Source organism: Scyliorhinus torazame, chromosome 1 (genome assembly GCF_047496885.1).
Source record: "Scyliorhinus torazame isolate Kashiwa2021f chromosome 1, sScyTor2.1, whole genome shotgun sequence".
Classification (NCBI taxonomy): domain Eukaryota; kingdom Metazoa; phylum Chordata; class Chondrichthyes; order Carcharhiniformes; family Scyliorhinidae; genus Scyliorhinus; species Scyliorhinus torazame.
In genome coordinates this window covers 149,077,929-149,092,746 of record NC_092707.1, presented here as the reverse complement: position 1 = coordinate 149,092,746, position 14,818 = coordinate 149,077,929, and the positions used below count along the sequence as shown (strand labels likewise).

Sequence of the window (14,818 nt, the reverse complement as noted above, 5' to 3'; positions counted from 1 at the left end):
TTACGGGAAAAGGACAAGAAACTGGAGTTGAGGCCACGATAAGGTCAGTCATGATCTTATTGAATGTCAGAGCAGGCGCGAGGGCGTGCATGGCCGACTTGTGCTCCTTATGTTCTTGTATCTCACATTGCAAGGGGTGGATGAGGTTAAGCTGTTGCACGTTGCTATCGGCAAGAGAAGGGCGCATTGTTGAACACGGAGTGCTGGATGAGGGTAGGCTGTCAGGCACTGCGGGGCTGATGAGGGTGGGCTGTTCAGTACAAGGAGGGTGGGCTATCACACACTCTGAGGATGGACTGGGCAGTCACATATCAGATAGCTCACTTGGGACATAGGAGAGATTGAACTGCCTGTATGTGTCTATATGGCTCAGTAAGTTAACAGGCTGCGACTTGTCTATTGCACAGTCGGGGATGCCGATTTGTCTGTTTCTGATCTGCAAAGTTAGGCCTTGAGTTAGTTAGCACTCCCTGACCCAGACTCTGCATGTTGCTCTGTTCCCTAGGCCTGGACAACAGTGTGCAGAAATATCAATTTGATCAATGGCAGGTGAATGGAGAGCAACTCTTACGACTATCACAGCAGGACCTGGAGGAGCTGGGTGTGAAACAGATAGGACACCAGGAGCTGATTCTGGAGGCAGTGGAGCTACTATGTACACTGGTAAGGAAAGGGTATTGTTTTGTGTGCCTTGTGACTTCTGGTATCACTGGAGGGAGCCTGTGGACTGACTCCATTAATCCTATTGCCTGGGACTCTGACTTGCATTGGGAGTGTTTCACATATATGTCAGTCAGTTGCTGAATCCCTTAAATAGCTTCGATTTAACTGTGGGAGTGATAAGCCGGTGCCTCACCAGCAAAACCTCCTGACTGTGCTACTCTATCATGTTTGTTTATATTACAACAGATGGACTGGGCTAGATTCCTCATTTTCATAATATTTAAAAATTATTTCACGGACTTTGATCATCGCTGCTAAGGTCAGCCTTTGTTGCCCATCCCTATTTGACCCTTAAACTGAGTGGCTTGCTCAGACTTTTCAGACGAGAATTGAAGAGTCGCTGACATTGCTGCGGGCCTTGAGCCACATGTAGGCCAGACTAGGTAAGATTTCCTTCTCGAAAGGACGTTACTGAACCAGGTTTTTGCAACAATCAATTACAGTTGCCATGGCTGCCGTTACTGATATGAGTTTTAAATTCCAGATTGTATTAATTGAATTAAAATTCCCCCAGCTGCCAAACCGGTGTTCCCAGAGAATGTAACTTTGGTCTCAGTTACAAGTCTAGTGACGTTATTATGACACCATCATCTCCCACTAGTGGTCTCGTGCAGGAGAACCATGTCAAGTAATTGTTGGTGTAACAGATCTGGAGTGTTTAAGTTATTGGGTGACATCATTGGATTCGGGTTGGGATATATTCTTGAGTCTAATCCATCACTGGAACCCATGCTTTTGTCACCTGCAGGCTTGACTTGGTCCAGTTCTCCTAGCCTGCCCAGCTGCTTCTATCCTGTCACAGCTTTATTATGTTGCTGTAACATTTATTGTTGCAATGATGAGTTTCTGTTGCTCCCTTTACATCCTCTGACTCAACCAATTAGTTATCCACTTCAAAAACTCCCCTTCTATTAAATGCCTTTCTGCCTTTGAAAGCACTGTGCTATGTGAAAAGCCTTGGGGATCTCATTGAAGCAGATAGAATTCTGACAGGGCTGGACAGACTGGATGCGGGGATGATGTTTCCTCTGCCTGGGGTGGGGGAGGGGGGGGGGGGGGGGTGGGTTCTGGGACAAAGGGATCACAGTCTCAGGCTATGGGGTAGGCCATTTAGAAACGAGTTGAGGAGAAGCTTTTTCAGTCAAGGACTGATGAATTTGAGGAATTATCCACCACCAAAAACTATGGATGCCAAATCCCTGATCATATTTAAGAAAGTAATAGATAAATCTCCAGGCTCTAAAGGAATCAAGGGGTATAGGCAGTGTGCGGGAGCATGGTGTTGAGATGGAGAATCAGACATGATCACATTTAATGGCAGGCAGGCTCGAAAGGCCGAATGACCTACCCCTGCTCTTATTTTCTGTTTGTTTTGGGTTGTATCCTCCAGGGAGTTTATCAAATAAAATCTCTCTGTTGTAAAGCTGAGCTGACCTTCTACTTTGTTTCTCCTGATGCCCTGCTTTTCCTTCTTCCAGGATGTTTTCAAAATATAAATAAACCTTCTAATTTTAGGCTGGTACTAAAACTATCATTCCTTTTTGTGAGGTTTTTATTGAGGACAATTTGCTGTCTTATGGTGAGGGAGTTCCTCGCTCCAAAACAAGTTATAAAAGAGCAGAAACTAACTGTGCTGATAACACCAGGGTGGGGAGGGCTTGGGTAGTATTGTGGGTTAAAGCATTGGCTGTACATCTACTGTACCTTTTGGGATTCATTAACTGACTGGGCTTGAATGCAGCTCAGAGACATGCTGCAAGAAATAAATGACTGACTGCCGTAGCCAGGCAATCTCACTAACCCCTCGTATCCTAGCCATCACCAGACATGTTTGCTTAGAATTACAATGTCTTAAAGAGATACCTCTTCCTCCACCAGCCTCTATTCAAAGAGAATAATCACTTGGTATATTCACACTAGAAATAAGTAATCTGATACCAATTTGCTCCAATCTCTCATTTTGTCCTGGATAATAGTTTTGGAATTAGTTTCTCAGAATTCATATTATTAGTATTTGATGGAATCAAAATGCGTTGAACTGGTTTGGGTCTGTTTATTTTGATTCAGTCACCGCTATTTCTGGTCTATTACCATCAGCAGCCAAGAGAATATGGAATATAAAATCTCAAATGACTCATTTGATTGCTGTTTATAGGTTGCCTAGTGCCCATGTTGCTGCTTGTGTTGTAGTTCAGGTAACATGTATGGTTTAAAATTGCGATGCTCACTTTCTGCTCATCACTCCAATCTACTACAGTCTGACACACGGATTTGCAGCATTAATGTCCTGTAACTTCATGGCTGCTCAGTGTTGGATTTGGGGGCTATCCCAAAGATGTGCTGAGGAATCCCTCTCGAAGGTTTCCAGGTAAGGGTTTACCTCGCAATTGTCCAGAAGCGCAAACTTTCCCTGGACAGTTGCACTGTGCTGGGAATCATCCAACAAAGTGACATAAATCATTAACTTCGGATAGTTCTGCCAGTTTTACCCTCTGAAAGAGCCATACGGGAAAAAGAAATTCACGTCTAACTTCAGAGTAACTGTTTTAAAGACCGAGCCCTGCACGGTACACCCCCAGGGAATTTTCCCCCAACTAAGCACCCCATCTCCCACTGGTATTCCTGCCTGCACAGGAAGCCCCCACCCCCCCCCCCCCCCCCCCTCCCCCCCACCCAACATGGCTGCTGGAGCCAGGGACATACTTTGCTGCCTGAGTCTCACTTGACCTGAGTCAGGAAGATTGGGCGGGACGAGCACTAGGCGCAGGTGAGTCGATGTGGAGTAGCAATCCGCTGCTGATCGCCACTCTGAGGAAGTTACGGTCCAATAAGTCCAATAAATGATATGGTTTGTACATGGATTTTGGAGATGTGAATTAGTCCTTAGACTGTAAAAACCCTGTGTTCCTGGCTGTTGAGTGCTACTGTTGTTCGAGTTTCTTTCTAGATGATTTTGTCTTCACTTTCAGACCTATGATCTAGAGACCGAGAATCTGAAGATTCTGATGGAAAAGTTGAAAGCTGTCTCTGGAACACTTCAGTCATTCATTGTCAGTCGGAGGAAGGTCAGCCCAGGCCCACAGAGACCTTCTGGAGACCTCCTCACCTCTGTCATAGATCTACTTCAAACTACCAAAGCTATATTTTCATGGCTAAACAGGTACTCGGACAAAATGCATGTTATGCCTGTTGATTAGAATGATCTGTCAGGAAATTGCCAACCTTCCTCCTTAATGTTATTAACCGCCTGATGTTAAATGTTTTAGGTACATAAGGATAAAATTAATAGGCTTAGCAACTAAAGCGCCATTGTTTTGTTAAGAGACTTTCATTGTGTGATTTACAGGGCACTAAACGACGGGTCAACACAGAGCAACTTGCATATAGCATGTGGTTTGAACATAGACACTACAATGAAGGAACAGAGCGAATGCTAGCCCTTAGAGGGAGAATTAGTTGTGATGGATCAAAGCAATGTTTGAAGAAATGGGTTTTAAGAGTTTTTAAAAGGAAATGGTGAGAACAGCAATGTTTAGGAGGAAGGACTTCCAGTGAGTAGGGTCAAGGGGCTAAGGCTTCATTATCAATGTTGCAATGGAAGGAGGTCATGTTGAACTTGTATAAGACATTAGTTAGACTTTCATGTGGAGTACTGCATCCAGTTCTGGGTGCCATACTTGAAGAAGGATATAAAGGCATTAGAGAGAATACAAAGGAGATTCACGAGCATGATCCAGGGATAGAGATCTGTGACTATGAGGATGGATTGGAGAGGTTGGGACTGATTTCCTTAGGGAAAGGAAGTCTGAGAAAAAATTTGATAGAGGTATTCAGATCCTGAGGGGTATGGACAGAGTAAATAATGAGAAACTGTTCCCACTCGTGAGAGCATCAAGAACTAGAGGGCACAAGTTCAAAATAATTGGCAAAGGTATAAAACTGATGTGAAAACCCACAGGGTGGTTGGAGTTTGGAACGAACTTCGAGAGGGTGGTGGAGGCAGGTTCAATTGAGGTACTCAACTGGGAATTGGATTTCTATCTGAAAAGAAAGAATGTGCAAGGTTTCGGGGATAAGGCAGGGGAATGGGGCTAGGTAGAAAGCCCTTTCAGAGACTTGATGGGCTGAATGGCCTCCTTCTGCACTGTAAAGATTCTGTGATTCTGGAAGGAAGGGACGCACAAGAACAGAGAAGGGGATGTAAACATGGAGAAATCTCCAGAACTAGGGTAGAGCAAAGCCATGGAAGGATTTGTGAATGTATTAGAAAATTTTAATCTTGATTCACTGGTGGGATGGGCAGCAGTACAGGACTGTTTTTTGAAAAGTAAACGCATGATGTGAGAGCGGCTTAGGGCAGTTATGGTGCAGCAGGATATGCTGATGTGTGTGGAGGTTGGAGGTGGTTGCTTATCACTTTTGGAGAATTTGAGACCCTAAAGAAGCTCTAACTGCTTCTCTTCTGCCAAATCAGATACCCGTTTATATGTTTAATCAACTACTCTGCCATGAAGAGAGAGATCATCAGGTTATGTATGGAGCTGGCTGAAACCATTCATAAGGTTTGTCAAATACTTAATTCTGATACAATTCATTAAATTATGTAGAATTTACAGCACAGAAACAGGCCACTGATACCAACAGGTCCATGCCGTTACTTACACTCCACATGAGCCTTTATCCCACCTCTCAAAATATTCTCCTTTCTCTTCATATACCTACATAGCTTCTACCAAATTGCATCTATGTGTGAAAAGCTTTGAGATGCTGATGTGAGCACAGACCATAAAACACAAGGATTACTTTCCTTTGCATTTCTATATTTATCCCTTCACCCTTCTGAAGGTGATAACCCTTCCTCGAGTACAGTTCTATGGTGGCAACTCCCCCAATGTCCATATTAATTTCTGAGGGTGGTTGCAGTGGGTTTCTGGTTGCAAAAGAACAAAGAAATGTACAGCACAGGAACAGGCCCTTCGGCCCTCCAAGCCCGTGCCGACCATACTGCCCGACTAAACTACAATCTTCTACACTTCCTGGGTCCGTATCCTTCTATTCCCATCCTATTCATATATTTGTCAAGATGCCCCTTAAATGTCCCTATCGTCCCTGCTTCCACTACCTCCTCCGGTAGTGAGTTCCAGGCACCCACTACCCTCTGCGTAAAAAACTTGCCTCGTACATCTACTCTAAACCTTGCCCCTCTCACCTTAAACCTATGCCCCCTGGTAATTGACCCCTCTACCCTGGGGAAAAGCCTCTGACTATCCACTCTGTCTATGCCCCTCATAATTTTGTATACCTCTATCAGGTCGCCCCTCAACCTCCTTCGTTCCAGTGAGAACAAACCGAGTTTATTCAATCGCTCCTCATAGCTTATGCCCTCCATACCAGGCAACATTCTGGTAAATCTCTTCTGCACCCTCTCTAAAGCCTCCACATCCTTCTGGTAGTGTGGCGACCAGAATTGTACACTATACTCCAAGTGTGGCCTAACTAAGGTTCTATACAGCTGCAACATGACTTGCCAATTCTTATACTCAATGCCCCGGCCAATGAAGGCAAGCATGCCGTATGCCTTCTTGACTACCTTCTCCACCTGTGTTGCCCCTTTCAATGACCTGTGGACCTGTACTCCTAGATCTCTTTGACTTTCAATACTCTTGAGGGTTCTACCATTCACTGTATATTCCCTACCTGCATTAGCCCTTCCAAAATGCATTACCTCACACTTGTCCGGATTAAGCTCCATCTGCCATCTCTCCGCCCAAGTCTCCAGACAATCTAAATCCTGCTGTATCCTCAGACAGTCCTCATCGCTATCCGCAATTCCACCAACCTTTGTGTCGTCTGCAAACTTACTAATCAGACCTGTTACATTTTCCTCCAAATCATTTATATATACTACAAAGAGCAAAGGTCCCAGCACTGATCCCTGTGGAACACCACTGGTCACAGCCCTCCAATTAGAAAAGCATCCCTCCATTGCTACCCTCTGCCTTCTATGGCCTAGCCAGTTCTGTATCCACCTTGCCAGCTCACCCCTGATCCCGTGTGACTTCACCTTTTGTACTAGTCTACCATGAGGGACCTTGTCAAAGGCCTTACTGAAGTCCATATAGACAACATCTACTGCCCTACCTGCATCAATTATCTTCGTGACCTCCTCGAAAAACTCTATCAAGTTAGTGAGACACGACCTCCCCTTCACAAAACCGTGCTGCCTCTCACTAATACGTCCATTTGCTTCCAAATGGGAGTAGATCCTGTCTCGAAGAATTCTCTCCAGTAATTTCCCTACCACTGAAGTAAGGCTCACCGGCCTGTAGTTCCCGGGATTATCCTTGCTACCCTTCTTAAACAGAGGAACAACATTGGCTATTCTCCAGTCCTCCGGGACATTCCCTGAAGACAGCGAGGATCCAAAGATTTCTGTCAAGGCCTCAGCAATTTCCTCTCCAGCCTCCTTCAGTATTCTGGGGTAGATCCCATCAGGCCCTGGGGACTTATCTACCTTAATATTTTTTAAGACACCCAACACCTTGTCTTTTTGGATCACAATGTGACCCAGGCTAACTACACCCCCTTCTCCAGACTCAACAGCTACCAATTCCTTCTCTTTGGTGAATACTGATGCAAAGTATTCATTTAGTACCTCGCCCATTTCCTCTGGCTCCACACATAGATTCCCTTGCCTATCCTTCAGTGGGCCAACCCTTTCCCTGGCTACCCTCTTGCTTTTTATGTACGTGTAAAAAGCCTTGGGATTTTCCTTACCCTATTTGCCAATGACTTTTCATGACCCCTTCTAGCCCTCCTGACTCCTTGCTTAAGTTCCTTCCTACTTTCCTTATAAGTAGATGGTGAGTCACAGACTCTGCCCTAGACTGTGATGTGGTGAAGCCAATGGATTGCCCAATAATGGTGTGCAATAACTTTAATATTTTGCTTATTATTTCCCCATCACAGCCAGAAATGGCTCAACTGGTTTAAAAGGGAGAGCATTCTCCTTTGCAGGAGGGGTCATTAATACTGCATGCCAGCCAACACTTTCTGTTCTTCCAGTTTTGATCTCATCTGTACCCCGTTTTGCATTATAACTTCAATGTCAGCAACTTTGGTCTTCTGGGTTCTTCTCTCTCATGATTCCTGCTTCTTACATTTCCCAATCTTCCAAACTAAACACTTCTGGAAAATAAAGAAAGCAAGATTCATGGGAAAAGGTTGGGAAAATGAAATTGAAGGTAGTAAATCAGCCATGATCTCACTGGATTGAGGAGCTGGCTCAAGGGGTCATTTTGCTTACTCTTCCTTATGTTTCTATATGCAACATCCCTTCCCCAACTAGTGTTCATTCTCTGCTTTGTGAAGTAACAGTTTGCTATGTTAAAAGTGGAGTGTAAATGGGGTCTCTGATGACACTGGCTAAGAGATACTGAGGTCAGGAGAAACAGAAGATGTGGGAAGGGGTTTGACACACGTTTCCACAGGATTCGTCTGTCCGAGATCTGCTTGCCTCTTTCACGATTGTGCTTTTAAATTAATTGAATTGTGGTTAGTTAAGGGTGCAAGTCACAGAAGAAGAGCTGTGTGGCATATTGACAAACCAATGATCTGGTACATGTGCAACCATGCCTGAAATGCAGAAACACAGCCCGTCACTGGGAGTACAAGATTGATGAACTTTAATGGAATAAGGAATCGAGCTGCAGGAGTGACAGCCAGCTGGGCATCTTCATCCAGCTGAGAAGCCTGCTGCAATGAGGAGCCTGTGATCAGCCAATGCGAATTAATACGAATTAAAAAAGAACGCTTCTACCAAATTGCACATGTTTAGGCGTAAGCCTGTGCCTGTGTGTATGTTAGGGAAGATGCAGTGAGATTTATTTGTTTTTGTTCTCCCCACTAGATTGTTAACTGCCCACATGCTCACTGTTTGCTGAGAGAAGAGTTGGCATCATCCCCACAGTTAATACTGTAAACATTTGGTGTGATCTAACGGAAAGGTTTTTAAGTGTAATTTGTGGTGGGTTTTGCGGGGAGTCTCCCAGTTCCCCACTGCTATCTAAACACACCAAGTCACTATTTTGTGCCCTAGAGAGCTTGTCACCAGTTTAGACATATTTGGAATTATCTTCATCACTGGGGAGCTGAACTCGCTGACCAGACCAGCTCCTGGGAGATCAGACTGCCCTTTTGAAAGGGTGTCCTGATCTCTAAGTGAGCTTGTGGGTCCCCAACAACCCGCACCCATGGCAAATGTCACCCTCCACACATATGGGCATTACCCCACACCCCCACAAGCGATGACACCCCACTGTGGGGTCCCTGCACCCCCCCTTCACTCCACCCTCCACCACCCCAACCTCCCAGAGGTTCCTTCTTACCTGTCCTTAACCCCCCCCCCCCCAACCCTTCATACCCCCCTCCACCCTTCTCTCATGGGCATGGCCCCCTTGGGCCCTGACCCTTGGCAGTGGCATCTGGGCACCCTTACACTGCCACCATGGCAGTGCTCCTGCTGGCTTTACAGTGCCACCTGGGCCCCTTGGCAGTGCCAAGGTGATGGAGACCACCTGGCAGTGCCATGGTGCCCATGTTACGGGGGGGGGGGGCAGGGAGGTACCTTGCACTGCCCCTGACCATCCAAGGGCCTCTGATAGCCCAGGATCCCCTCCCTCAGTACGTTCCTCTTGGTTCACGTTTATGTGGACCAGTTCTGACTGTCGCCTGACTGGGGCCTCCCTGAGGCGGCCGGTAGATCCTGGGTGAACTCGCGTAAGTAGGTTTAAAACATACTTGTGTGAGTATAGTTTGGTCATGCCCATTGTGGGCGGGATTCTGATCTTGGCGCATCGTGAGATCTGAGTTTATCTCTCAAGGCGTACTGGCTGCCAGGAAGCCCGCGAGTAGCTTCACTTGATATCTACCGGCTGTGCCACACTCTCAGTTCAGCATGATGCGGCCGGTAGATCGCGCCCATAGTCAAATCGAGGCTGGGTGTTTGGCTGAGGAACGTGTTTACCACGCTGATTTCTGGTCTCAATGGTACTTCCAGAACCACCATGGAGTCTCTGTTGACAAGGGTGTGAAAGGAACGGAAGAACATTCAGCTTTTTCCTTCTCCGTTTAAGCTTCTTGGCTTTACTTGCGTCCCTTGCCCTACCCCATGGTCCACTGTAGTCGCACCTAACCCCTCCATACTAGGAGGGTTCACTGGTCTGTTGCATTTATATGACTTGAGTACAGATTTGCTCAATATCCTTGAGTATCCATGGATTGTTTTATTCCCAACCTTCTCTTTCCACCTCTGCCCAGACTGTTGCTGAGCTTTACAGGGCCTGAACATCCTCTTGTCCTCACCCAGGCATCCATTCATCATGCATGAGTATTATTTGACCATGGAGGACATCATAATGGAGTCTCAAAAGGCAGAAAGATGCACATACCAGTAAGGACCAGTGGATGAGGATCAGCAGCAATATCCTTCCTTAATCCTAAATATAATGTAATATTTGTGTTCCCTTCATATTGAGATCAGCTACTTTGACAAACATTGAGGTGGAACATGGGACTGTCCATTTGATTGTAGAACTTTAATAAAATATATATTTGGAATAGCAATCCTAGACACATGAAGAAAATGAGGCCACAGCACTTGATATTCCCATTTAGTGCCTTAGCAGCGACTTGAATTCTGGAATCTTAACTATATCGGCCCTCTCAGCCTCCTAGCTGTGCTGCTGGTGTTGAGTCCTACAGTGTGTTTTGCTTGGTTAAATAATGGTCATTTATTGAAATCTTAGATTTGACGTCTTTTGTTTAGGAATGCAGCCAGACAGAGAAAGAAAATCGGATACTGAGCATCGTAAGTATGAATCAATTGCCTGCTTTCTCTTCCACCACGATGAATCTTTCCAGCAAACTTCGATTTCTGTTTCTAGAATCTGCCTTATCGAATGAATATTAATTGCTGTGACAGCTCTTGCTCAGAATCTAGGCTGCACTTTAGTACTGAAGAAGTGCTGCTGTCAGAGGTGTGCACTAAACGGGGCCCCAGGCTGGAATTCTCCGACCATTGGGATTTGCGGGTTTCTTGGCGGCGTGGGGAGTCTTCAGTGGGAATTCCCATTATCAGCGGTGGGAACAGCGAATCCCGCCGCCGGTAAATGGTGCACCGCCAAGAAACATGCCACTGGGGGGGCCAGAGAATCCAACCCTCTTGTCATCATCCATAAATCCCCCCGCACTACCCAGCTCCTAGCAGGGAATATTTCCCCAGTGTCTAGGCCAATATTTATGCCTCAACTGACATCACTAATACAGATTAGCTGGTCATCATTGCATTGCTGTTTGCGGACGTTCGCTGTGCTTAAATGGGCTGCAATGTTTCCTGTATTGCAACAATACTTCAAAATTGCTTCATTGTCTGAAAATGATGTTCTGAGTTTGTGAAATGCATCATCTAAATGTGAGTTCTTTTCTCATTTTAAAAAAAAACAACTGATGTGATTATTGAATGTCATACAAAGCTGTTCAATGTTGATCATTTACCATAAAGAGATTTTTGACCTTTGAGCAATTGATCCATCTCAAATAAGGATTTGGGACTGATGCTGCCTTCTTAATAATGATTGCCAACAGGTAATTGCTGGACATAATCCGTATTATATCCCAGAAAGCTAGTGGTGAAAGAGAAAACTGGAGCTAAACTTGTCACACTTTATAAGTATTTACTGAGATACACATTACAGACATGCACCTCCGAACTCAACAGGCAGAATTTCAGTCTGTTCCTATCTATAAGAGCACAAGTAAAAATTCAGTTAATGCTCACTAACTCCATACAATTAAACACAATTTACATACAATTTACACTCAGCAGGTCTGGTAACATCTACAAAGAAAGAAACAAACATTTCAGGTCAATAACCTTTTATCAAAACTAATTATGGGTTGGAGGGAAGGGTTGACGCTCTCTGATTCTTAAATTGTTTGGTGTGAATATGATTCTGCTTCAATTAAACTGCTTTGTCTCTGCAAATGAGCTGGGGAGGATATTGGAGCATAATCATTTGTGTATCACATGGATTGTAATCAGGACCAGCCAAAATACTACCTGCTATTTCTATTTTGGCTATTGATTTTATATTTACAACATTCTGGTTTTACATCGTTCAGTTCCTTGATTTTAATCAGTTATCATATAACCTTACAGCCCAACATATCTGTGCTGGCTCTTTGGAAGAGTAGTTGACCCACATTCCCGCTTTTTGTCCGTAACATTGTAAATTCCTCATCTTCCAATACCTGTCAAGAAGGCAGCTCACCACCACTTTCTCGAGGGCAATTGAGGATGGGCATTAAGTGATGGTCTAACCAGTGAAGCCCACATCCCTTAAATGAATAAAAAATCAATTTCCATTTAAAACTATTTATGGAACCAGCTTCCATCACTGGAGCATAAAATTAACTTTGCCGATCTGGTGCAAATCAGTCCAAATAGATTTCATAAGATGGGGTCTTCAAGATCAGTCATATTTTCCCAATTAAGTGGATAATTTTGCAGCCTGATTAATAATTTATTCTTTTTAGGATTCCCCTTCCCTACACACTTGAGTTGATTGGAATGGGCCAATAACCAAGTCCCACTCTCCACCTGCTTGTCGGGTGTGTGAAGTGACTTTGGGAGTCTTGCCCATGGCTTTCCTTTTGTCTTTCTAACAACATAAGATGCAAGAAGATCAGCAAGCACTCCTGCCCGAGTGTCTGTCTTATGTTGTAATGTTAGAAAGTGACTATGGTGCTGTGCCATTGGTGTATTGTTACGTTGCCAACTGCATTTCCTGTTGTGCCTGCTGTAGGTAAAGCAATGTTTCCGGGCATGTGATTGGTTCTGTTTGAACTTATGGATTGTGTCTCATTCAGTGCAGGGAACTCTCCAGTTTCTGTGAGAATATGGTAATAGGTAGCCCTGAGGTGCTGGTGAACCAGTGTGCTTGCCTGGAAACTATACATCTACTCACCACTTCACCAGGGCAGAGTCTGGTGAGTACTGCATGGTGTCCTCCGTTATAAGGGGGATTATGGAGGGTTTACTGTCTGTGGACTTGTTCCTCCTCCTTGAATGTCCAGATACTGTGCTTTGTGGGTGAGGGTTTGTATAAATAAGACTCTTCCCAATTCATTGTTTTGAGAAAGGCATTTCCATTTTAGAATTCTTTGCCCTAGTGTTCAGACAATCTTGAGTGTCTGACAGTATTTCACATCTATATCTTAAGATGCAGTGTGTGTGTGCTATGTGGACACTTAAAAGACGTTTATCACCCAGCTTAGCGCAGTTGGTAATCTATCCCCTTTTGAAGTAGTTCAAACGCCACTTGAGAATTTGAGCATATATTCAAGGCTGACTCCCTGGTGCAATAGTGAGAGAGGGCTAGAAGCACCGTCGTTCAGTTGAGGCGTTAAGCTGAGATCGCTGGTTTAAGTGAACGTTAGTTTAACATTTGCTCCAAAATAAATCTCAGCCCTATTTTTTCTAATAGTCTTCTGTAAAGTCCTTCAACTTAGCCAGCTAAGTTTTCAAAACAACATCACACTATGGCCCTGAACACTGCTACTTCCACATAATGTGCCCAACAGCCAGAATAACTCTGCTTTTTTAATATGACCTGAGCCGACTTTCAGGGGCAGTCCTTGAATTGAGGCCTCAACAGACAAAGGTGGCCGTTGGGTGGAATCTTCTGTTCTGAAGTTGAGGTTCGGTGGTGGGAGTGGAAGTCAGGAGTATTTTCCACTGGAGGATCTGACCAGATACCATCTTGCGCTGTTCATAGAATTTACAGTGCAGAAGGAGGCCATTCGGCCCACCGAGTCTGCACCGACTCTTGGAAAGAGCACCTTACCCAAGGTCAACACCTCCACCCTATCCCCATAACCCAGTAACTCAATAACCCCACCCAACACTAAGGGCAATTTTGGACACTAAGGGCAATTTATCATGGCCAATCCACCTAACCTGCACATCTTTGGACTGTGGGAGGAAACCGGAGCACCCGGAACAAAGAACAAAGAAATGTACAGCACAGGAACAGGCCCTTCGGCCCTCCAAGCCCGTGCCGACCATGCTGCCCGACTAAACTACAATCTTCTACACTTCCTGGGTCCGTATCCCTCTATTCCCATCCTAATCATGTATTTGTCAAGATGCCCCTTAAATGTCACTATCGTCCCTGCTTCCACCACCTCCTCCGGTAGCGAGTTCCAGGCACCCGCTACCCTCTGCGTAAAAAACTTGCCTCGTACATCTACTCTAAACCTTGCCCCTCTCACCTTAAACCTATGCCCCCTAGTAATTGACCCCTCTACCCTGGGGAAAAGCCTCTGACTATCCACTCTGTCTATGCCCCTCATAATTTTGTATACCTCTATCAGGTCTCCCCTCAACCTCCTTCGTTCCAGTGAGAACAAACCGAGTTTATTCAACCGCTCCTCATAGCTAATGCCCTCCATACCAGGCAACATTCTGGTAAATCTCTTCTGCACCCTCTCTAAAGTCTCCACATCCTTCTGGTAGTGTGGCGACCAGAATTGAACACTATACTCCAAGTGTGGCCTAACTAAGGTTCTATACAGCTGCAACATGACTTGCCAATTCTTATACTCAATGCCCCGGCCAATGAAGGCAAGCATGCCGTATGCCTTCTTGACTACCTTCTCCACCTGTGTTGCCCCTTTCAGTGACCTGTGGACCTGTACTCCTAGATCTCTTTGACTTTCAATACTCTTGAGGGTTCTACCATTCACCGTATATTCCCTACCTGCATTAGACCTTCCAAAATGCATTACCTCACATTTGTCCGGATTAAACTCCATCTGCCATCTCTCCGCCCAAGTCTCCAAACAATCTAAATCCTGCTGTATCCTCCGACAGTCCTCATCGCTATCCGCAATTCCACCAACCTTTGTGTCGTCTGCAAACTTACTAATCAGACCAGTTACATTTTCCTCCAAATCGTTTATATATACTACAGAGAGCAAAGGCCCCAGCACTGATCCCTGTGGAACACCACTGGTCACAGCCCTCCAATTAGAA

General features: G+C 45.1%; 1 protein-coding gene across 1 annotated transcript in view; it reads left to right on the top strand.

Moving 5' to 3' along the window:
- Window positions 1-14,818, top strand: part of cnksr1 (connector enhancer of kinase suppressor of Ras 1) — a 166,012-nt gene that overhangs the window by 11,000 nt on the left and 140,194 nt on the right. The window contains exons 2-6 of the mRNA XM_072501005.1: window positions 506-663; window positions 3,693-3,883; window positions 5,198-5,285; window positions 10,550-10,591; window positions 12,652-12,771. Coding sequence (XP_072357106.1) covers window positions 506-663; window positions 3,693-3,883; window positions 5,198-5,285; window positions 10,550-10,591; window positions 12,652-12,771 — 599 coding nt within the window. The remainder of the gene's footprint in view (window positions 1-505; window positions 664-3,692; window positions 3,884-5,197; window positions 5,286-10,549; window positions 10,592-12,651; window positions 12,772-14,818) is intronic.